Raw genomic sequence first — 23,006 nt, 5'->3', positions numbered from 1 at the left:
TAAGTATTTACCACTACTGAAGTATCTATTTTTTTTGGAAGTTGAAATATTTTTTTTTCTTAATGCTTCTTTCACGACCGACCAAATTGTAGTGAAATGATTAGTCTTAATAATTTTCTTTTCTTTTTCTTGAACTATTATCCGTTTACAAACTATAATATGAAACCATTGTTTCGACATGACGATTATCTAAAATTTATAACATAAAAATAAACAAATAATAATAATTTTTGGTTTCTACCGAAAAAACTAAAAAATCAAACATTCTAACAGAATAAACCAAAAAAATAATTTAAAACTGAACCAATATCCAGATTAAACAGATTTAATGTGTTTTTATTAAAAAATAACAAAACTAATAATCACATCCCGCGCAAGGCGCGGGTTATTACCTAGTTACCTATTATTAAGCTAATTGAGAAATCTTATTCTTACAACAATCGAAACTGGCAGAAGAAAGTGTATCAATTAGTTTGGTTCATCCATAATCTCATTTGAGTTGAACCGAAAACAGTTTGGTTTGGTAATTTTAGTTTTTGAACATTCCATTGAATTAACCAATATTTTTTTTATTTTTGTTGGATTTCGGTTTAAATCTGTTACGATATTGGATAATTTCACCTAATTTTGGTTCATTTTTTTCTGGTTAGATTGTTGCAGAAGTTGATTATTTTTCTTAAACTGAACTAACCGACTATTGAGCTGATAACCAAATTGTTTGTAAAAGCTTTACCGAATTGAACTGAATAATGGGAAACCAAAGTTTTGGTTTGGTTTGGTTATTAATCCCTGGAATAGTATTTAAATGGTGTATCGTTTTGGGATTGGATGAAAAAGTTTAGATCATCTTTCTCTTGATCATGACCTTGAATTACATTTGTTCTAATGAAAATAACTGGATTAGAATCTTCGCATCTATGTAATCATGAAACTCTACCAACTTTTTGGTCAATAAATAAAATCAAACCAGAGTATTAACTGAGAAACACAAAACTGGGGATTTTGGAGCCATATTTTACACACAAAAGAAACTTTAGATATCTGTAATGATATAAGTCTAAACTAGCCCGTTTTCACTTTGGGTTCCCCGCTCTGTCTCTCTTCTTAGAAAGCTTCTGGAGGACTCGTTTGGCTTCACAGTTTGGGAAGTCGGAAAGATGATAGTAATCTGGTGCAACATCCACTAGCCATTCACCTCGAATATACGTGACAGTCCTTATGAAATTACGACTAGTCAGAACATATTCATTGTAGACTACCCACTCCGGTTTGTGATCCAAGCAACACGATGGATGCAGGTGAACCATTTGTCCATCTTTGGCGGTCAAGTAGTGGCCCGTGCGGTCTAAATGAGCCACTTGCATGAAATAGCCAGCAAGCAATGCCTTTCTTATGTTAATATAGTAGTCACGGCTGGTAAAATCAGAGCTACACGTCTTGAGATTAAACCTGGACATTATCCTCACCAACTGCTCTCTAACATTGTCAGCAGACTTCATTGCCTTATGGTTGATGAAGTTCTGGTAGCACCAGTTCGAGTCTCCGTTGTTTTGTTTATAATCATGGTACACATTCAGCAACGTGAGGTGATCTCCATCAGTGTGACCAAACCTAGCTCTAGCTTCATCTGCTGCTTTTTGCGCCTCTCCTCTTGGCCTTATAAAGCAGTTTGGTACTGATAACATAGCTGAAATTGAGAGAATCTCGTTGGAGCAGTTGAATTTAGGACTGACTATAAGCATCTTTGCCATCTGTGGATCCAAAGGAAACTCACTCATCATCTCACCCGTCCTTGTCAAGTTAAGTTCTTCATCTAATGCTCCCAGATCAAGCAAATCGTTCAAGGCCCGCCCCATCGTCACAGGAGCAGGAGGGTCCATATAGTCGAAGCAAACCAAGTTATCTATACCAAGTTTTTTCAAAGTCAGAACAGTGTTTGCAAGGTTTGATCTCAGTATCTCAGGATACGTCTGCTCAATCAAATCATGGTTGAAACTCTTCTCTGTGTAAAGCCTGAAACATTTCCCAGGCCGTGTTCTACCTGCACGACCAGCTCTCTGGTTAGCACTTGCTTGTGATATTGCAGACACCAACAACGACTCAACACGAGTTTCAGGGTTGTATAGTTTCTGCTTAGCGAAGCCAGGATCAACCACGTAAACAACTCCATCGATGGTTAAAGAAGTCTCTGCGATGTTGGTGGATACAACAATCTTCCTCACATTCTCCGTAGGAGGATCAAATATCTTCTGCTGCATGGCTGGTGGAAGAGAAGAATACAAAGGCACAACGTTTACTTGATCCCCAAGTTCACAGACGATTTTTCTGCATGCATCTTCAATCTCCTCCTCGCCGGTTAAGAAAACAAGAACATCACCGGGCGGCTCGGACATGTGAATCTGAACAACTGTCCGAATAGCCGCGTCAAGATAGTCTCTCTCAGGTTCTTGCGTGTACAAGATCTCTACGGGATGGAGCCTTCCCGGAACTTTCATAAGAGGTGCACCTCTAAAATACTCAAGACACTTTTCAGCTTCCAAAGTTGCACTCATCACAACTAGCTTAAGGTCCGGTCTGTTGCTCAAGACTCGTTTGAGAACACCAAATAGTAAATCCGTGGCTAAAGTTCTTTCATGGGCTTCATCGAGGACTATCACTTTATATCTCTGTAGAAGCGGATCGGTCATTGCTTCTCTCATAAGCATACCATCGGTCAAGTACGTAAGCACTGTTTTGGAGCTAGTGCAATCCTCAAAGCGAACGGAGTAACCGACTTCTTCACCGATAGCTACATCCATCTCTTCAGCAACACGACTTGCCACGGACATGGCTGCGACTCTACGAGGCTGTGTGCACCCGACCAGCCACTTGCTAGGGTGTTTTTCGTGCACGGCTTCCAAAACAAACTGTGGGATCTGCGTAGTCTTACCACTACCGGTTTCACCGACAAGTATCAACGTCTGGTTGCTCATCAAGCATTGTAGAAACTCTTGTTTCTGCGCATACACAGGTAGGCTCTTCCGTTTCTCAAGAATCTCGTAATACCTCTGACTATAAGCTTTTCCACTCCATTTATTCATCTCCATGTTACTTCTTGTGCACAAGAAATAGAGGTTACAGGTTTGGGTGGGTGGGGGTTTGAGAAAAACAAGCACGTCCGTTTTATATATATAGACGCTTTTATTAATCCGTTTCCTTTTTAATCGCTGACCCTAAAACAAACATATAATATATATATATATATATCACTTTGTAGATTTCTTAAAACAGCGAAGTGCCTCCGTAGCATAGTGGTATTGCGTTCGCTTCGTAAGCGAAAGGCCGCGAGTTCGATCCTCGCCGGGGGCTTGACTACTGTTTTTTTATTTATCTACCAGAAACCCCGCAGGGCGTTATACGGGAAGAACCATTGGTCCATTGCACAATGGATTTTTCCATCAGTATTTATAACACTTACACTATTTTCATCGTTGTTGTCCAATGTATTCCTATTTGGTAAATTACAGCAAACGTACTTTGCTATATATCATTCATTCCTATGTACTTTGCTATCTATCATTCCTAACGCTAGTCATCCTTTTTGATATTTCCTATGCTATTAATCTATTTTGTATTGTATGTGGATTATGTGGACCAAATGTTTGAAATACGGTCTATGCGTACCAAATAAATATCGATGCTAACAAAATATCGTGTATAAAAATCTGATCTAAGGTCTCGGTCTCCGTCTCCACAAATAAAACGAAATCCCTGAAATGCATATGGGTTATGCTGTACGTAAATTAATAAAAATTTGAGAACACCTTTATAAATTAATTAAAAAAAATTATGAAATACATGTATATGCATATATAACATGTTGTTTTTTCGAAGTCAAAATCATTTCGAAAACTGACAATTCATTGAGGAGAAAGCATTATAATCAATCATTCATAAAGCAACATAACAACATAACTTTATATAGAAAATGAAACAATACAACGAGATTATTTCACCAAACGAATAAAAACCAAAAACTTACAACAAACAGACCAATTAATAATACAGTACCACACATACAGGCATACGCCAACAAATTCTAGCAAACAACATCGTATTGAATTGAATATCCGCAGCAACTTCAGTACTTAAGGGCACTTGCGGCGACCACCGTGGGTGGTGAGGTTAGCGTAGCACTCGCACTTGTCGTGGTTCCCGTAGGTGCTAGGTGGCACACAGTTGCACCTGGCGCAACAAGTCCCGCACGCTCTGTGACAAAGATTTGGTCTACTTGAGAGCTTGCACCGTGCTATACAGGCACTTCCACAATCTACGTACATAAACGTTATTAATCTTACTAATTAGACGTTTTTTAAATATAAAGTTTTACGTGTGTGCGTATAGAAGTGATATTTTTACCAATTTTACTGCCGTAACCATCCTTTTTGTTTGAGCTTTCCTGAATGGATATTCGGAAAACGATAAATGTAAGAAGTATGTTTAAAAAAATACTGAGTATGTGTGATTAAAAATACATACCACATCGGCCTCGACGAGTTGGAGAACAAGAAGAGATATGAGAAGAGAAGCAATAAGCGCTTTTGAAATAGCCATAATCCTCAAAAAGATGAATATTATATGAGAGCTAGCTCAATGAAGATTATACTCTGTGTTTTTGAGTTGTTGTGTCTAATGAGAACTTGGAGGCCTTCTATTTATATCTCTGATTTCCATGGACAGACGACCCCATACATTGGTCGAGACTACTCTTTTGTTTTAATTATTTCTTATAGAATATATATATAGGTTTTGCCTTTTTGGGATAAAGGAAATTGCCTTTCCGAATTTCAGAATTCGATAGGATATGGTAGCAAGTAGCCAATTAATACTTTAACACAGTTATTGATGATCATGAGAAAATCACATAATAAAAAAAATTATACGCAGTGCTTTTAGTTGTAGTTCTTTAAGAGAAAAGTCATTTGTAATTTTTACAGCAGTTATATATAATTTTCAGTAATTATGTTTTTAACTATAAATGGCCCAGAGATGAAAAGATGGTTAATAGCATATTAATGTTTAGGTATATATGCGATATATTTATCTTTAAGTGGGTCGGTTGATGCGTATAAAAGTTGTGCGTACGCGGAGAAGAGAATATATTGGTGGGAAAATAGATTGTACTATTCCTGGTCTCTTGATTTACAAATGACTCGGTATATGTTTTCTCCACCATATTTTATCTATAAATTATTTGAAATTCTTGTTTTTATGTTAATATTTCTTTAGAGGTCAAAAAACTAAAAGCCAATAATGTATTAATGTATAAGTGTAGACTTCTACCGTTTCCGTATACCTAAACTGCTAATCAATAAACTCTATTATTGGTCTTGCTTGGGTTTAGGTACGTTTTGGTTCTACCAGAAATATTGGTTTCAGTGATATATAAATATATAATTCATTTGGAAGATTTGACTTTTGACTTACAGACTACTCGCTCCGAATATGAAGTATAGTTCATCTTTCTACGTACGATGTATCCATGTTATCTGTGGAAAAAGAGAACCATTCATCACTATTGTTTTTTTTGGGTGATGTCAGTGCTTAGTTTAAAGTTTTCCCTTTGCGTTGATCTGCGTTGTTTTGGAAATCGATCACAATAATTTTGAGAAAGGTAAGAAGAGTTTTAGAAAGAAAAAAATCCCGACAGTTCCGAAATAATATATAGAAAGACAAAGGAAAGGAGTGAAAGTGAGAGGTCACGGATCGTCTGTCTTGTGAGTTAGTTCTGTGTATGGCTTTTTCCACCAACCTTATCGACTCCAACAGGACCAACACCATACCGCACGCACACTACACACAGTCTATGCCATAGACCATAGTCATCTAATTTAATATAAATAATTGAGTCAACATATAGAATTTGTGTATGCATGAGAATGTCACTTCAATTATCATGGCTGACACATATAACACACGTTCGGTAGTCGTAGTCCTTCAAATCGTTTAGTCAAATCAATAAATATAAAAACTTGCCGTAAGGGACACTAGAAACAAAGGAGAATACGATTAAAAGTTAATAACCTAAGAATCATTAAACTAATTAAAACAAGTTCAGTTACAAAAAAAAAGGTTAAAGCCTGGTATCGAAATAGTAAATAAAAAAATGTATTTTTGGGTATTTACAAGATATCGTCTTAGTGAAGTAACACTTAAGGCAACTCCAACAATAGTTTTTTTTATGGATTTTTTATAATTAAAAATAAATCAAAAATAATTAAAGAACAAAGAGAAAGATGAAATATTCTAAAAAATCAAAACAAAAATTTGAAATCACAATGCTATTATTATTTTTGTAGATACTTTCATGGTATCAAACCATTGAAGTTTACAAAAGTATACAAAAAGTATACAAAAAGAAACAAAATTAAGAAAATAAATAAATACAAGTGAGTTCTTTAGCCAGCTATGAAGTGTTGTTATTCACTTAACTTAACAGCTGTAATATACTAGTTTGACATGTAAAGGCATTGAGCTAGCCTTCCCAACCACTTTTCTTGATTCCTTACCGGCCTTCAGAAATGAAGAAGGAGAGATCCTTCTGGAATAATATTTTTAGGAGGGACAATCTAAATAAATAAAAATTGCCAACCTGTAGACTCTTTGGCGTTCTTTTATTCCCATCCCATTCCAGGGCTTAGTTGTTATTAGAGCATCTCCAATTTTAAAATAGTGTAACTCCAAAATGGAGTTGGATTTTACTCTAATGTATTACTCTATTTTTTACTCCAAACAAAAATATTTTTTTTCATTTAGTTAATAATTGTTATTAGTACCTTCAACTTATAAAAAATTAACAATTAACCCAACTATTTTATATTTACAAAATTTCCATAATAATATATTTTATTTAAACTAAATATTTATCATTAAAAATACAACTAGAGATTATCTTCCAATTTCAATTCGTGCAGATTTTATTATATGCAATTTTTCTAATTCAAAAATATTTTTATGCATTAGAAGAACATAAAGAAAAAACAAAGTTTTGTTTTGTAATTTGAATTATGTATTGGGTCTTATTGTTTGTTTGTGCATATATCAAGTTCAACAAGTATAAATGTTATCAATCAAAATTTTGACCCACAAGATTAAAAAACTCATCTATTCCGTTTGAATAATACTTTACCGATTTTGGTAGTTTCGAAAACAATTTACCGAATTAATTATTAAATTACTTATTCATATTATATTATATTTATTTTAGATTATTTATTCTTAGTTTTGACTTTTATGAGTTGATGCATATTTTCTGTAAACTACAAAGTAATCTTTTGCGAAGTATTATATTTTTTATGTTATTATATTATTTTAAGTATAAAATAAAAACATTAAAAATTAAAAGGATCATTTTATAAATATAAAAAGTTCAACTCCAAAATGGAGTAATGGGTAAGATTACTCCATAAATGGAGTAACCCTAGCTATTACTCCATTTTGGAGTTGAATATGAAGTAGAGTTGGAGAAGATTTTACTCCATAATTGAGTTTGGAGTCAAAAATAGAGTAGGGTTGGAGATGCCCTTAAGGCGACGAGATTAAAAAAAAAACTGGAGTTTGTAGTCTAGTAATTTATGTTAATATTATTAATTTATAATGGGTTCTTTCAAGCAAATTGGCTTAAAGAAACATGCACTTTCATTTAAGATATTATATTTTTGTAGCAATTGTGCCATGGTCTTTTACAAAAAAAAAAAAAAAAAAATTGTGCCATGGTTCTTTTAATCAAATTAATGGCTATGGTCCATACTTACTTTTGTTTTGCATGATCATTCTTCAAACGACAATCTGTACGATACCAAACACCGAGGGAATCGTGTAGTGACCACATATGACAGAACTATGAGTGTGTTACCAATTAAGACACATTTTTCTCTTTTTTGACAGTATAAGACACTTCTCGCTGGAGGAGCACATTCCCGGTTCCCAAAGTAATTTTCGGACCAAAATGCCCTCTATTTGACCTAACTAGACCGTTTTCTTTTTTTGTTTGATTCAGTTGAGTTAGTGGGACCAGAGCCTTTTGTTATGGCTTCGTTTCTTTGTATGAGTTATGAAAGCATGTGAGAAGTAATTATGGCCACAAGTTTAAAATTTTAAAAAAAGATCCAATGGCTGAAAAAGCACGATTGCCATAAAAAAATGAAAGCACGTACAAAAATAAAAGAGAGAGAGAGAGAGTATTCTTTTGACTCTTTTTATATCTAACAAGAATATTTTATACTAAAAGTAACTTTTTAAATTTTCCAACATATTATATATGCCATTATTTTATATCTTACTATATAAATAAATATATAAACACATAAAATAAATTATTAATTTTTTTCTTTATATTTTGATATCCATATGTATATATGTATTTTAATATTTATAAAAATCAAATTTAAATTTTATACTGTGTATTTTGCTATTTGTGGATACAATTTTGTGGATACATTTTTGATGGACACATTTGAAATAGTCGTGGACATGTGCTTTGTGGATAGTGTTTTGGTATTTTGTAGATACATTTTTGATGGACAAATTCAAAATATCTACTGATATGGCAGAAACATTTAATGTACAAAATTTTATGGACAAAAATTTCAATCTTACAAATTTTATGTAAAAACTTTTGTGGAAAAGATTTTTGTGGACAAAGTTTGTAGACAAATCATACAAAGGTTCAAAGCACCGGTCCATGATTAGACAAATCATACAAAGGTCAATTTACCGTTGTTTATTTATACTTTTATTATTCATTCCGGTTTCGATTTTTATTTGTTTCTTTTCAGATTTTAAGATACACAAAAGAAATATAATTATTACAATAAATTATAATTTTTTTTCTCTATATTTTAAGATCCATGTTCGTATATATATTTTATATATTTTTAGCAATTATATAAAAATGCATGGACATAAAAAGTGTGGATGAGAAAATTTTGATCATGTACAAAAGAATACGTAAAGAAAAAAGATGTGGACATGGATAGATAAGAAAGGTGAAAAAACTTTGAAAACTCGAACACAAAAATCGTTTGTGTTTGTGGTTTCGGAAGCTTAGCAAAAAAATTCTTGTGGACGAATCTTTTTTTTGTAAAACATTGGAGGTTATAATTCTGTCAAACAAAGCTTTTAATGATTTTTCTTTCCCTAGTCATAATTTGTGGACATGAAGACAATTAACCAACAAATATAACATGTTCAATAAACAGAGGAGGGCCGATTATATTACAAGGCTTTATAATAGTCAACAAACAAGAGCTTACATCATCTGTAAATTTTTTAAGTAAAATCTCTAATAGACACATTACAAAACATAATCACAAACTCATTGTGAAAGAACAAGAAAAAGAATTTGGGTTTTTTTTGGAAGCAAACAGAATCACAAACACATAATCCCTTTGTGTTTTGGGTTTTAATGCATGAAGAAAAAAAGAAGAATCTGGAAATTTTGTTTTAGAGTTACCGTATGCCAATTCAGATTAGTTCTCACACCTTTTTTTGTAAGTCTTCGGAGATGTTCAAAGTGAAAGCTTCAGCTACTGATACCATAAAAACTGAAAGCCGAAGAACCTAAAACCTCCATAACGGAAGGTGTAGTGTGAGGAGGGGATTTGGCCACTGGACAATCATTTACCAGATTTGGTTTCAGTAACCACGGAGGAGCTCAGATAGTTTGATGGAGGTGACTTCGGTGACTTTGGAGATGTCACTTTTGATTCGACGAACGAGATTTGGTTGACTCCATAGCTGTATCCATGGCTGAGAAATGGAACCAGAAATAAAAAAAGATTCAAGAGAACAGAGCTGGGCAGCGACGCCTCCGTTACCAACAACGTCAATAGATCGGCGCAAGGAGAAGAAAAAGAGGAACAGAGAAAATCACCATAATTAAGGTTCATAAAATTGGAAAAATGATTTTGAAAATCAATTGAAAAATAGGAGAGGGTTGGCGGATTAGCGTTAAAAGATATTTGAGAATGTGGATCTGATTTCAAAAGAAAAAGGATGAAGAAAGAATATTGGTTTGGTTTACGTATGATAAAAAAAAAGGAAGCTTTATCCATTTAAAAAAAACATAAAACTATTATAGTTGGTGAAGTGAGAAGAGTTGTAGTTAAGAGAGAGTGTAGTTACTTAAAGGGCAAGTAGGACATTGCACAAGCAAGAAGTGTGTCTCCAGCCACAAGTGCCTGATAGTGTAATTTGAAAGACAAAAAGTGTCCTAGAAAGTAATAAATTCCAGAACTATACTTCAAATGGCCTGCTAATAAGTTCAAGGAAATAAGAAAGTAAAAGTTAAATTAATCTCGTACGTGCATTTGTCATTATTCTTATTTTGTTAAAAGAAATACTGAAACATACATGTAATTAAGTTCCAGCTAAACAATTTGCTTGCATGAGTTCAAAAAAATTATATCTGGTTATATGAGTTCAAAAAAAATTATACTCCATCCGTTCCTAAAAAATCAATGTTTTAAAATTTTCACATTTTTAATAACACATTAAAACTTAGTTATAAATGCATAATTTTTTGTAATTTTATATTTTCTATATTTTTAAACTAATAAGATTTTAAGAAATGCAATTAATGTTCTTAAACTTCACAATTTTTTATTATTAATTGATAAAAGTTACATTGAAAGTATAAAGTATGTATTTTTTTAAAGCAAAATTTTTTTAAAAAATATGAATCGTTTAGGAACGGATGGAATATCTGATTATATAAGTTCCACCTCAACCTCTTCAAAGATTACTGTAAATCAGAAAATTGATGATAAAATAGGGATATCTGGTGGAATATAATTAGGTGATATGATTAGTAGAGTTTTCCAGCTGTTGCCGCCGCCAAAAGAGTCGAAATCGATTAAACAAAATATACTTGGATAAGCTCAAACTTAAAAGCTTTTTTTTTAAATAATACTACTTGCAAATAAAAGTTTAAATAGCTGAAGGAAACAAAAAAATAGCATCAATTGTCATCACTCAAGTCTTAGATACTAACTAATTCGTCTTCCAGAAAATTCGAAGTCTAATCAGCCAACACGTGTGCAACATGCAGGATACTTGATCTGTCGGGTTGGGTTTGTAAAAAGGAGTTGGACTTCGTTTGGGCTTCACGATTTTGTTGTGGATTAAGTTTGATTTGCTTGTAAATTGGCCCATGGCCTGTTAAGCTTTATAAAAGCAATCGTTGATAAAAAAAAAAAAAAAAAACTAATTCGTCTAAAATAAGTCGTGAATATTTATTGGAAAAAGATGGTCATATGCAATACCAATTTCACATCCAAATTAATTTGTTTTCTTTTCATTTGTGATAAAAATCTATTTAAATAAATTATGAAATCACTAAAAAGGTGTAGTGTTTATTGGTTATATACAGAATTTATTATTTTTTTAACTTTTATATTATTATCTATTATATTTCTTCTGTTTTGAAAAAATACCATTTTAACATATTTCATATATATTAAAATGTAAAATATATTAATAAACTTTTCTTTAATGTAAATTAATGAAATGAAACTGATTCAAATTAAAATCTAGATCATTCAAAGAGGCAAAAGATAAATTTAATATATAAATTTATATTTAAAAGAATGACACTTTAAAAAAAATAAAATTAAAATGACATTTTTGCAAAACAAAAAGAAAATCAATTTTTGGGAATGTGAAAGACTATGTGCTGAAAGTCCATAACATTTTTTTTTATAAATACTGTATTTCCAACTCAAATAAAATTATGATTGAACTTTTATTAAAACGAATATGATATATTTGATTGGTAATTAGATGAATAATAAAAACGTTCTAATTAAAAAAATTGAATAAAATTTATATAAAATAAATATAAAACACTGGAAAAAGTTTCTATACTTTAACCATGTTTTGTTTTTATTAGACTTTGAACATCATAACTATATGCAGTTAAATGATTTTTTAACTTAAAAATTCGAGAAATATTATTCATAATAATAAATAGTAAATCATTTTTGTAAAATGTGAAAACGTGAAGTAGTATATCATTCACTACTATTTAAATATTCATATAGGTCACATAAAAGTAGTAGTAGTCTTAAAAAGAAAAAGAGGTCACATAAAATTCGTTGTTCCTCTACTAGTAATTTACTAAAGTTTTTGTTTCTCCTCTCAAACAACACCAAAACCAGTTTTGTTAAATCTATACTAATAAAAGAGACCTTTTGAGGCTCCATAGAGCGTCCACATCAGCAAAAAAAAATTCTCCCGAAAGATGACATGTGGCTCTATACTAATAAAAGGGACCTTTTGAGGCTCCATAGAGCGTCCACATCAGCAAAAAAAAATTCTCACGAAAGATGACACGTGGCATAAATTATAAGTTTTACATTTTAATATTACTAATTTTCGAAAATCTATCTTAAAATGTAAAATATAGATATTACGCAAATAGAAAGTATAAGAAAAGGAAATAAAAATTTTAAAAAAAAATGGAAAAAGTATATCATTATTTAAACATCTATCTTAAAATGTAAATCTATCTTAAAATATAAAATTATTACTAAATAGAAAGTATAAGAAATATAAATACACAATATAAAGAAAAATAAATAATAAGTCAATATATAATATAAGTAAATACCAAATTCAAATAATAGAAAATTACATTAAGATTTAAAAATATATCTTAAAATTTAAAATATAGATATTACGTAAATAGAAAGTATAACAAATGGAAATATACAATTTTAAAAAAATGGAAAAACGTACATTAAGATTTAAACATCTATCTTAAAATGTAAAATAGAAATATTAAGTAAATAAAAAGTACAAGAAATGGAAATACATATTCAGGAAAATAAATAATAAGTAAATAATGTAAATATATAATATATGAATTATATATATAGTAATAAGTAAATAAACAATTTTTTTAAAAAATGGAAAAAGTTCATTAAGCATTAAACATCTATCTTAAAATATAAAATATATAATATAAGTAAATACACAATTTAAAAAAATGGAAAAAGTACATTAAGATTTAAATATCTATTTTAAAATATAAAATATAGATATTACGTAAATAAAAAATGTAAGAAATGGAAATAAACATTAAAAAAAATGGAAAAATGTATATTAAAATTTAAACATCTATCTTAAAATGTACATCTATCTTATAATGGTAGTAAATTATATAAACATGGAAATACCACATTAAACAAAAAAAATAAAAATGTATAGTTTTACATCAAGAAAGTCCCTATAAAACTCTTTATTCCATCAACATCAACCTCACACTATCAAGGAAAACTTCAAAGCACTCTAGCAAAAAAATGGTTCCACCATCAACTCTTGCCGTCCGAAAAACCTTTAATAACCTTGAAGGAGATTTTTTATAACAACGAACTTTTTGTTAGGTGGATTCATTGTTGGGAAACCCGTAACTTCCAAAAGCCAAACTTATCCATGGGGATTGAATTGCTTTTCATAGACTCAAAGGTATTTTTACAAATTTAAATTAATCTAATCCATAATTTTATTGTTAATGTTCATACTAACTCTTTTGTGATCAAACCATTACAGTTAATAACCATTCAAACGTTTATCCCAAAACACTTCCTTCCTCGCCGAATCAAGTATTAGTTCATGTTGGTTTAGAATTATTTTTGGTTTATTAACCGGTTTAGGATGGTCCTATTGTAAATATAATTTAAGTTGGTTTAGCAAATATTATGCTTAAAATAACTTAAATTAAATAATAGTAATATTATGCTTAAAATATAATTTTAGAGAGTTTTCAAATATAGTTTACTGAACATTATAGGTGATAAATTTAATTTATTAAATTCGTTTATTACTTAAAACTAAGTTTTTTTAAAAACATACTGAGTTATAAATATCAATGATGAATTGGTGAGTATAACATGAAGAAAAAAATATAAATATTTGATTTTCAAGATAAGAAATTCAGCTTTTATTCAGTTACTCAATATATAATATCTTAATTTTTTTTTAAAAAATATACATAATTTATATATATATATATATTAATCTTCTAAACTTAAACTATTATATTATATATGAATAATGTTTTTAAATAAAAATAATATCTGTTAAAAATAAAAATAAAAATAACAAATGGTTATTTTCAAATAATTGATGTAGTTTACATTATACTATTATTTAACAAGTATTAGATACATTTTGATATATCATTATTTTCTATTTCCAGAAAACAATAAATTGTTAAACATCAATATCATCTAGGTTAAGTATACGAACAACACAAATTCAAACATCACAAAAAATATTCACATAAACATTATAATACAATAATTTAATGAAAAAATACAATTCAAAAAACAATATTCAAAAGAATAGTTATATACTTAATATTTGAAAATCAAAGATATTTTTGCTAAAATTGTACTTACCTGGCCAAGGAGATCGACCATCTTTTTATGGATCGATCGATTGTTGAGCATGTGGTCGATCCGAAAATACTCTGCAGTTTAATTAAATATCTAAAACATTTATTCCAACACTCAACATATAGTTTTGCTAAATATGATAATTAGATAGCCAACAAAATTATAAAAAATATTTAAATAGTAAAAAGTATGTTAATTTAACGTGTTAAAATTTAAAAATAAATTTTAATTATGACATGCATCTTAACATTTATATAAATATATATCATAACCTAAATATAAATAATTTAACAACTTAAATTAGAAAAAAAAATAAAAATCCCGGGCGTAGCCCGGGTTAATCCCTAGTAACAAAATATATAGCAAGAGATTAAAAGCTGAGAGGTAATGTTGTCAAAAATCTCTAAATCAACTCCCTTTTTTCTTTACAGTCATCCAAGAAACAAACATAAAAACGTATAAGAAAAGGAGTTTACAGAAGACTAAAACGATGGCCTGCAAAAAAACGTAGAACCAAACTCCATACCATGAGCTCAAAAGCCATACCGTGTCTTCTTCTCTCTTCTTCGACATATTTTACACAACACCTGACGGCAGACGAAGAACTAGCTGGCCACCCATCAAACTGTAAAACACCAAAAACATAAGAATCTTAGAACATCCATCAATGTCATTAGGTGTCACCTGTCAGAAACATTTTTGATTTTACCTCTTGACATAGTAGTAGCAGAAGTCAGCAAGAATGAAAGTTTGTACTACTTCAGAGAAGAGAACCATTATAGGCCAAAACCCATATCCTAAAGCAGTCAGTAACCGCCCTCTAGTGTCCAAAACCTACACCACCATCACGTTATTACATACTACATAGTTTTGTAGCTTCATAGTTTCGAGGCAAGGAAACAAAGAAAAAAACCTGAAGGACCCAATGTGCACAACTCAAGAACCTAGCTATCCCCAACGCAAATACATAATGTGCTGTGAATGGCTCCACGATCTGAGACAAGACAACGCGTTACTAGTTTAACTCGGTAAAAGGATAAAGACTTGGTTACAAGCTTTTGTAAAGTACCTTAGTGTTTTGCATGACTCTAAGTTGAGGAAGGACTGAAACAGCTTCAAGGTAAACGCAGAAGGCCCAAGAGATCTTATTGATTATATGATGATGTGTTGATGGGTGAATCAAAACAGACAAAACAGCACATGGTACAACCTGCAGGAAGAAACAATTAAACCGAGAACTCGAGAAAGAAACCAAAAGACAACAACTTACAACATAGTAGATAGCAAAATTGTCTTTGTCTTCCATATAACTAGCTTTGAGCTTGAAACGGATCATGTAGATAACCCAAAGGGTAGTCACCAAAGTAGCCGAATCAAGCAACGTGTGGATATCAAACTCCATCACAAAGCTACAGTAAAGTCTCACAGCCAGAAACAGAGCTGTTAACTCCTGAGACTTCAAAGACAATCCTGTCGGAAACACAAACCAAAGATTGCAATTAAACCAACTCTATCAATCTCAAATCCAATCAATTTTTCCAACATCTAAATCTAGAAACCCTTCAAGAATCAAGAGAGATTTGAGTACCGGCGCAAGTCTTCTCCTTGGTGAGTTTGTAGATGAGAACGGAGATTCCGAGGGCGTGGACAGCTTCGGCGGCGACGAAAAGGTTGTCGTGGTCGTGAACAATCACTCTTAAGAGAACGAGAGCAGTCATGGCGGATACAACACCGAGAAAAGCTTTGACCTTTGGTGGTTGCCGGCGAACCCATGTCGTCACGGCGTGGATCGGCTTCTTCGCCGCCTTCATCTTTTCGAGACCTTTCGTAGCACTAAACTAAAGATTTTAACGAACCAGATCTGTCTCTTTTGTGTGCGAATTGATTGTTGGGACGATTGGGTGATAACTGCACTAACTAAAGATTACTCTTTTTTTTTTATTACAAAACAAAACAAAGCTTGACACTTTGAGATGCTGACACGTGGATGGTTAGTTTTGTTTTAGGTGAAAGTTAGATTTGTGGTAAGCCAACTACTGTAATAACCGGTTTGGTTTCAAGGCATATTCCCAAATAACAAAACCATGATCGATAGATTAAACAAAAAAAAAATACGGTTATTCTATTTTTCTAATTATAATAAATCCTAATCAATATATCAAATTGTGTTACAAAAAAAAAAAATCAATATATCAAACCAAACAAACCGAATTAACCAAATTTTAAACTTAAATAATCGAAATTAACTAAAATTTTCGAAATTGTAACTGAGAGTAAATTGGAATAAAAAAACTTCCATTAGTTCGAATAAAAATTTCATTAATAAACTAAAATCTGAATTAAACCAAAATTTTGCTTGGTACATTTAACATAATAACCAAACTAAGTGAAACCCAAATAGACCAAACCAAGCTAACCGATTGAAACAAACCGGCAGGCCTAATACACTTCATCATATGTAGTATAGATGGAGACAAAACTGAATAGCTATGATCAAAAGATCTTACAAGTCAAAGTCAGAGACACAAAAGACCATCAGTGTAATAACAACACTGTAACTCATGGTTTAATCCTCCAAAGTCCTTTACTTCGTTCTTGCTCGTATAATAAATCTTCACCCGACTCGGATACAAAACCTGAAAAAACACACAATCACATTGTATATCATGAATCCTAATCGGAAACGCTCGATAGTAACGGGTCAACGTTTCTTTGAGGTCAATACGGTGCGTTTTAACCCAAGCAGATCCGTTGGAACCACTCATCATCCAAATCTCCATGTTTGGTTCAAGAGCATCGAAGTCTACAGCCAAGAGTTTCCCTCTGATGCCACATAAGCTGAAGTCGTGATTAGGGTTGTCTTCAAAACATGGTGGTGGAGGCAGAACAGAGAACTTCTCATGTTCTAGAGAGAAAGTGACAATCCTTGTTGGAGCTTCTTTTGTTGTCCAGTAAAGGAATCCATCAGCGTGAACTGGAGGGTATGGCTGTAGAAGGTAAGGACATTCTGTTTCTTGTGATCTCCATGGAGATATCTCGAGATGGTGCTTGTAGTTTCTTCCCTTGATGGACAAGGTAAGTGTCTCGAATTTGCAGATTGGGTGATAAGGAAGGAGAAATCTAATGATTTTGTATTGTAATGTTGAGGGGACGAAGCCGAAGGAGACACGGCTAGATGAAGAAGAAGCAGATGGTGATTGAGATATTTCTAGGGTTTTTTGGTTAATAGGGTCAAAGAGAAAGTGTTCCTTGGCGGACACGAAACAGATTAACTGATGGTTAGAAGACAAGACTCTAACTCTGTCTCCGAGGAAGCTTTTTGTGATGGGTTTTTGTGTGTGCTCATGGTAGTGTTCTTCGAAAAGAGATGCCCAAAAAGCGGTGAGAGCGGTTTGGTTAGGTTTTGTGTAGCGAAGGAGCTTGAGCTCTGCGACTAGGGATTTGCTGGAAACGGTGAAGGCGGTGAGGATGGATGGTGAGTTTAGGGCATGACTGTGGTGGAGACGGAGGAAGAAGGGTTCGGAGATTATGGAGTTGAATTGCTTTGAAACTAATCGGAGTCTTGGTAATATTTTGCCTGGAAGGAAAGAGAGGATTCTGATGATAACTTCCGGAGGAAGAAAAGAACAAGAAAACATCTTTCCAAGTAACCGGAGAAACATGTGTGTGTTATATAGTGTATATGCGTGTTCGCCAAATCTTAAGGTTTGGAAGTTTACGAGTAAGAAAGTAAGTATTCCGATTCAGTTTCTATTTTGTTCCCAAAACTTATATTTGACAGAATCTTCAAAACTAGGGATAAACATTATGCACTGTAAAGAAAAATGTTCCTTATTCTATGTATTTGACTATATTCTATGTATCTAATTAGAGCCTTAATCGGGAGAGATAATGACAAAATAGTAAAAGTATATTATAGAATCAGTATGATAAAGAAGCTATTTTCATCTATATATTTATTAATCGTGATTAATAATCGTAATGGTCCAACAAATTTTTAATTTTTAATTAAATAATATATATGTAAAACTATATAACTATTTTATAGAATATTGTGTATCACTGTTGTAATCCTAAAATAAGTTGATGTCAACTAATTTAATTATATAAATTTTTTATAAAAATATTGATTCTTTTAAACAATTTATAATTTATAGAATATTGTATATCAATGTTGTTATCAAATGGTTTTGGTAAATTTGACTTGTTTCAGCGGTCTAACTCAAATTTAGTTTTTTAACATAATCCCAAATCTGGTGAAGAACTAGTTCAGTCCTGTTTTCAAAACACTAGGAGAAGAGATTATTATTACAAGACAACACAATGAGAAGGAAAGAAAAACAAATAGTGGTGTTTTATTCACTATGTATATTGGCTTTGATATTTAAAAAAGAAACATATATAAACAATCTGATATTCTACTATAAAAGACTATCAAGTCCGGTTAAATGACCAACGAATATGTCAAAGAAGAAAAACTCATCAACTTTTGTAGAAAATTTACGTTCAGGTAAGTCACTAGATGAAAACCACGAGTCAGTTCACGTTGAAAACCACCACAGCTGTTATAAAGCCAGTCCATGTTCTAAAGAAAGAGACCCAACTTCTTGTCCGGCAAAGTTGGCCACATTGGATAAGAGCACTTTGTCAGTCACAAGTTCTACTGCTGTACGAACCAGTACAGTTCAATCTTCTATGGAAACCTAACATATATACTTATACACTTGGTTCAGCTTCTTTGATTAGTCACCAGCTCGAACGCTCCTTTTGCTCTTATTTGTTTCACTTGTGTTACTATTCCACCTCTGCCCTCTGGTCCTCTGTTGCTTTAATTTTCTATCATTTTCGTTCTAATAAGCTTGTATTTCGAAATGGTATACTTTTGGGGAAAAAGAAAAAGTATGTTAAAAAAAAGGGAAGCAAATAGTGAAAAACGATAGCTATTGGATTTAAGTGTATATAAGGTTGTGTGACTCTTCATTTAGAGTTTATGCCTTTTGTGATTTGTGTAAGCAAACCTACGAGTTTGTGTGGAGATCTAGAGTATGTCTATAGATTCTCATATTAAAGCTCTTAGCTGTACTTGATTGGTGGATAAGGATTCAATACAACAGTTTGGTACATGGAAATATAAGCAAGACACACCGTCTCTTGTTTCGGTAGCTCATCTTCTTCCCATCATCAATGGTACCAATTTTTCATCTTCCTTTTTATCTTCACCACACTTATCAATATTGTTTTCATTTTCAATACATTCATCAAAATATCACTTTTCATATTCACTTATAACTCTTATTAGTAAAACAAGCCAATAAACACATTAGTATACATAATAAACAGATGAAAGATAAATTGGTACAGTCAAACATTAACTTCAAATATGTTGAAGTTGGATATTTTTGGAACTCTGCTAAATATTCGTAGAGTTTGGAAGGGTACAAAATTTGGCATTCTTCCGCAGTCTGTCAAAGTTTTGTAGAGCCTGCCAAATTAATAACAAAATAACACATCAAATTTAATCTTATCAATTTTTTTGGAAGACTTGACAAAATCTACCAAATTTTTGAGTCTACGTACAATGTGGTACTATTTTTATTAATATATATTTTTATACTAAAAGTATAATGAAAAGAGTCTAAAACTAATTTAAAACTAGTTTATATGAAAAGAGGATACAGTCTACGACAAGGATAAGCCACATCTCACTATTTGTAGCAGATAACCTGAGTTCATATCGTAGGTAGAATCTCTTCACAAATCCAGTTCAAGTCATTCTTGGTTTAGCTGGTGTTAACCAGTTTTGTCTGTGGGTGTGTGTGCCTTCTTCTGAGGTTGCTACTTGTCCGTGGCTTGTGCTGGGGCTCTCTTAGTAAGACAACGAAGCAAGATGTTGGTACGTGGCTTTTATTATCAAGGTTTGCGTATAAGGCGATGAAGTTGAGAACAAGAAACATATCCACGTTCAAATTAGATGGGATGAGGTCGTGACAAATCACTTCCACTTGTGTAACCTAATATACTTGGTGAAGATATATAACTTCTTGACCAAGTCAAACAAAACGGCTATGTGTCCAGTCATTTTAGCCACCGATTCAAATTGCAAATGAACAATTTAGCAGTGAAACCAGTAATCGATCAGCACACTGTTTATAAATTTGTCAACATTCTGTCATGAGCTACTTTTGCGTGTTAACATTGTCTACTAGGAGACGGTTGTTTGGTTAATTTGTGGTGTTAAAAACTTTTATCGTAAGATACACACGTCGTGAAAAACTAACTCCCCATCGTTTTTCTCCAGTATAAATAGAGGTTGATCTTAAGCTTATTTCTTCACACTTCACACACATACACATACATTAAAGACTAGGTATATATTACTTATTAGTAGTGATCATGGCTAAGTTTACTTCCATCATTGTCCTTCTCTTCGCTGCTCTTGTCCTTTTTGCTGGTTTCGGTGAGTATAATGACCTTATCACATGCATGGAAAAATGAATTTTAGTTTTTTTTTTCTTTTTCGTATTATTTGATAGTTAACCTTGTGGGATATGTGTATAAACAGAAGCACCAACAATGGTGGAAGCACAGAAGTTGTGTGAGAGGCCAAGTGGGACATGGTCAGGAGTTTGTGGAAACAATAATGCGTGTAAGAATCAGTGCATTCGACTTGAGAAAGCACGACATGGATCTTGCAACTATGTCTTCCCAGCTCACAAGTGTATCTGCTATTTCCCTTGTTAATTCCATAAACTCTTTGGTGGTTTAATAGTGTACGTATTTTACATATAATTAATAAGTTTGTGTCACTATCTATTAGTGACTTTATGACATGTACCAGGTATGCTTATGTTGGTTTGGTTGTAATATAAAAAAGTTTTCGGATATAATAATAAGATAATAAGCTCAAGTCATGTGTTGAACATAAATAAAAATAACCCGTTCCGGCGTTCCCCATGTAGACAAACCTATTATGTATATGGCCCAACGTCTCGACCATGGTTTAAGTTTCCAGTACTAAGCAATGACTGTTTGTACTAAGCAATGACTGTTTGTTAGACAACACAATTATGAGCCATCTGTCATGCAAGATGTTTGCACTTGTCAAACTTTAGCATTGTCCTTTTTACAAATTGAAAGCCAACAAATTTTGGTCTATACCTTTTAGTCCCAATAGTGTAGTGAAAGCATCGTAGCAAGAGATAGATTAAACATTATCTGCAAACTAAGAACAAGCCATTTTTCGTTTGTACCGGATATAAAATCCAAACTATGATACAACGGCGATACAAGTACAAACCCATCATATGTGATCATCGAAATCAAGTTATAGAACTTGAAATGTAGTCATTAGCTGTAAATGCGGCTCTTCTCTGCGGACCTTGTGGCTATACCTTTGGACTAGACCTCGTTCTTTATGTTATGAAATACTCTTCATTGTGAATCTACATGATCATGGAACACCAGTGAGCCTTCAGTTTATTGTTCTTTTTCTTCTTAGCTCCCAATTGTGCTGGTTTTTGTGCCTGTCTTATGGCACGAAGCCACGGGATTCGTTTGTTAAAATCTTTTTGGCAATCTTTTATTCAAGAAAAATATTGATGTCACTTGATTAAGTTGGCTCATGAAAAAATATATTTTATTACTGTTTTTCCAAATCTGTGGCTTTAATCACAAGCACTAGAATTCATATTTGTACATGATAAAGTTCTCAACAAAATCCTAAATTCTGAAATTGATTTCATATAAGAATTAGAACGAATGTGAAAAGGTGTTGTTGGTGAAGAGTAGGTGGAAGCGTAGAGCTAACTCTAACCCATTCTTTAGTTTCATTGGATTGCTTATTAGCTCATATCTTCCCATTATATATATAGTTTTTTCCATTATATATAGTTGGAAAAATGATTCATCCATCTACGTATGAAAAAAGTAATAATGCGACCGTATGATTTGGGTAAACTATTATGGGGACTGTTCCTGATGTGTGTATCATTGGTAGTTTTAAAACTCTTAAACTATAATGACAAAAGAACTCTTGACAAAATAAAACTATACTATAAAATATCAAAGAGATTTGATACAAAAGGAATGAAATGGTGCCATAACACTAAGTGGCACGTTCTCGATGAGAGTTGTTACAATCCAATGATTAAATAACTTCAATCTGCCGTCCCCATAGTTTGGCCGATTATGCTTTATTTTTAGTTGTTAATGATAACCTTAATCTGCTGTCCTTTTGTATTTATAATAGAGTTTCATTTAGATTATGTATGGTCAAGTTAGAGAATTAAGTAACCCATATTTTAAACAAGAAAACTAGTGAATTAGAATATCTTCATTGATGATATCTCTCAGTTATTAAAAAAGAAGAAGATAAATAAAATTTTTAGACAAACTTGAGAAACATTTGAAAACACTTCTCTGTATCAGTTATTTATACATTTAATAATTTAAATTAAACTATACAACTAAATTATATTAAATTATTATTGTATAATAGTTAAAAAAACAACATTAGTTTCTTGCCTATAATGATGTATTGAAGTTTTCTGGTTTGGTGGTAGTTGGCCA

At 32.0% G+C, this 23,006-nt stretch overlaps 5 protein-coding genes and 1 non-coding gene across 6 annotated transcripts; 2 read left to right on the top strand and 4 right to left on the bottom strand.

Moving 5' to 3' along the window:
• Window positions 1-322: 322 nt before the first annotated feature.
• On the bottom strand, window positions 323-3,173 carry LOC106353540 (probable pre-mRNA-splicing factor ATP-dependent RNA helicase DEAH2). Its single transcript, XM_013793304.3, has one exon. The coding sequence runs from the start codon at window positions 3,084-3,086 to the stop codon at window positions 1,074-1,076; it is 2,013 nt and encodes a 670-aa protein (XP_013648758.2). The 5' UTR covers window positions 3,087-3,173; the 3' UTR covers window positions 323-1,073.
• Window positions 3,174-3,276: 103 nt separating this feature from the next.
• TRNAT-CGU lies at window positions 3,277-3,348 on the top strand. The gene has a single exon. It is a non-coding gene; the product is annotated as a tRNA-Thr (tRNA).
• A 587-nt stretch (window positions 3,349-3,935) lies between these two features.
• Window positions 3,936-4,759, bottom strand: LOC106356965 (gibberellin-regulated protein 1). The gene is made up of 3 exons (XM_013796672.3): window positions 4,519-4,759; window positions 4,399-4,438; window positions 3,936-4,309 (listed from the first exon to the last, which is right to left on the bottom strand). The coding sequence occupies exons 1-3, from the start codon at window positions 4,591-4,593 to the stop codon at window positions 4,128-4,130; spliced, it is 297 nt and encodes a 98-aa protein (XP_013652126.1). The 5' UTR covers window positions 4,594-4,759; the 3' UTR covers window positions 3,936-4,127.
• A 10,064-nt stretch (window positions 4,760-14,823) lies between these two features.
• On the bottom strand, window positions 14,824-16,359 carry LOC106353542 (ER lumen protein-retaining receptor erd-2.2). The gene is made up of 6 exons (XM_013793306.3): window positions 16,027-16,359; window positions 15,709-15,908; window positions 15,508-15,648; window positions 15,352-15,432; window positions 15,148-15,272; window positions 14,824-15,063 (listed from the first exon to the last, which is right to left on the bottom strand). Exons 1-6 carry the CDS (start codon window positions 16,247-16,249, stop codon window positions 15,015-15,017), a joined length of 819 nt encoding a protein of 272 aa, XP_013648760.1. The 5' UTR covers window positions 16,250-16,359; the 3' UTR covers window positions 14,824-15,014.
• Window positions 16,360-16,997: 638 nt separating this feature from the next.
• On the bottom strand, window positions 16,998-18,076 carry LOC106355726 (F-box/LRR-repeat/kelch-repeat protein At1g09650). The gene is made up of 2 exons (XM_013795624.1): window positions 17,164-18,076; window positions 16,998-17,074 (listed from the first exon to the last, which is right to left on the bottom strand). The coding sequence occupies exons 1-2, from the start codon at window positions 18,074-18,076 to the stop codon at window positions 16,998-17,000; spliced, it is 990 nt and encodes a 329-aa protein (XP_013651078.1).
• Window positions 18,077-20,503: 2,427 nt separating this feature from the next.
• Window positions 20,504-21,343, top strand: LOC106353544 (defensin-like protein 1). The gene is made up of 2 exons (XM_013793307.3): window positions 20,504-20,895; window positions 21,001-21,343. Exons 1-2 carry the CDS (start codon window positions 20,832-20,834, stop codon window positions 21,177-21,179), a joined length of 243 nt encoding a protein of 80 aa, XP_013648761.1. The 5' UTR covers window positions 20,504-20,831; the 3' UTR covers window positions 21,180-21,343.
• The last annotated feature ends 1,663 nt before the right edge of the window (window positions 21,344-23,006 follow it).

Source organism: Brassica napus, chromosome A7 (genome assembly GCF_020379485.1).
Source record: "Brassica napus cultivar Da-Ae chromosome A7, Da-Ae, whole genome shotgun sequence".
NCBI lineage: Eukaryota > Viridiplantae > Streptophyta > Magnoliopsida > Brassicales > Brassicaceae > Brassica > Brassica napus.
This window is presented reverse-complemented; position numbering and strand designations above follow the sequence as displayed.

Excerpts from the sequence above, each read along its gene's own strand:
- LOC106353542 (XM_013793306.3), bottom strand. The coding sequence starts at position 16,249 with ATGAAGGCGGCGAAGAAGCCGATCCACGCCGTGACGACATGGGTTCGC. Across the intron at positions 15,909-16,026 it reads CAAGGAGAAGACTTGCGCCG|GATTGTCTTTGAAGTCTCAG; the intron begins GTACTCAAATCT and ends TGTTTCCGACAG. Across the intron at positions 15,433-15,507 it reads GAGTCATGCAAAACACTAAG|ATCGTGGAGCCATTCACAGC; the intron begins GTACTTTACAAA and ends GTCTTGTCTCAG.
- LOC106355726 (XM_013795624.1), bottom strand. The coding sequence starts at position 18,076 with ATGTTTTCTTGTTCTTTTCTTCCTCCGGAAGTTATCATCAGAATCCTC. Across the intron at positions 17,075-17,163 it reads TGCTTGGGTTAAAACGCACC|GTTTTGTATCCGAGTCGGGT; the intron begins GTATTGACCTCA and ends GTGTTTTTTCAG.
- LOC106356965 (XM_013796672.3), bottom strand. The coding sequence starts at position 4,593 with ATGGCTATTTCAAAAGCGCTTATTGCTTCTCTTCTCATATCTCTTCTT. Across the intron at positions 4,439-4,518 it reads AACTCGTCGAGGCCGATGTG|GAAAGCTCAAACAAAAAGGA; the intron begins GTATGTATTTTT and ends ATATCCATTCAG. Across the intron at positions 4,310-4,398 it reads TGGTTACGGCAGTAAAATTG|ATTGTGGAAGTGCCTGTATA; the intron begins GTAAAAATATCA and ends TTATGTACGTAG.
- LOC106353544 (XM_013793307.3), top strand. The coding sequence starts at position 20,832 with ATGGCTAAGTTTACTTCCATCATTGTCCTTCTCTTCGCTGCTCTTGTC. Across the intron at positions 20,896-21,000 it reads TGTCCTTTTTGCTGGTTTCG|AAGCACCAACAATGGTGGAA; the intron begins GTGAGTATAATG and ends GTGTATAAACAG.
- LOC106353540 (XM_013793304.3), bottom strand. The coding sequence starts at position 3,086 with ATGGAGATGAATAAATGGAGTGGAAAAGCTTATAGTCAGAGGTATTAC.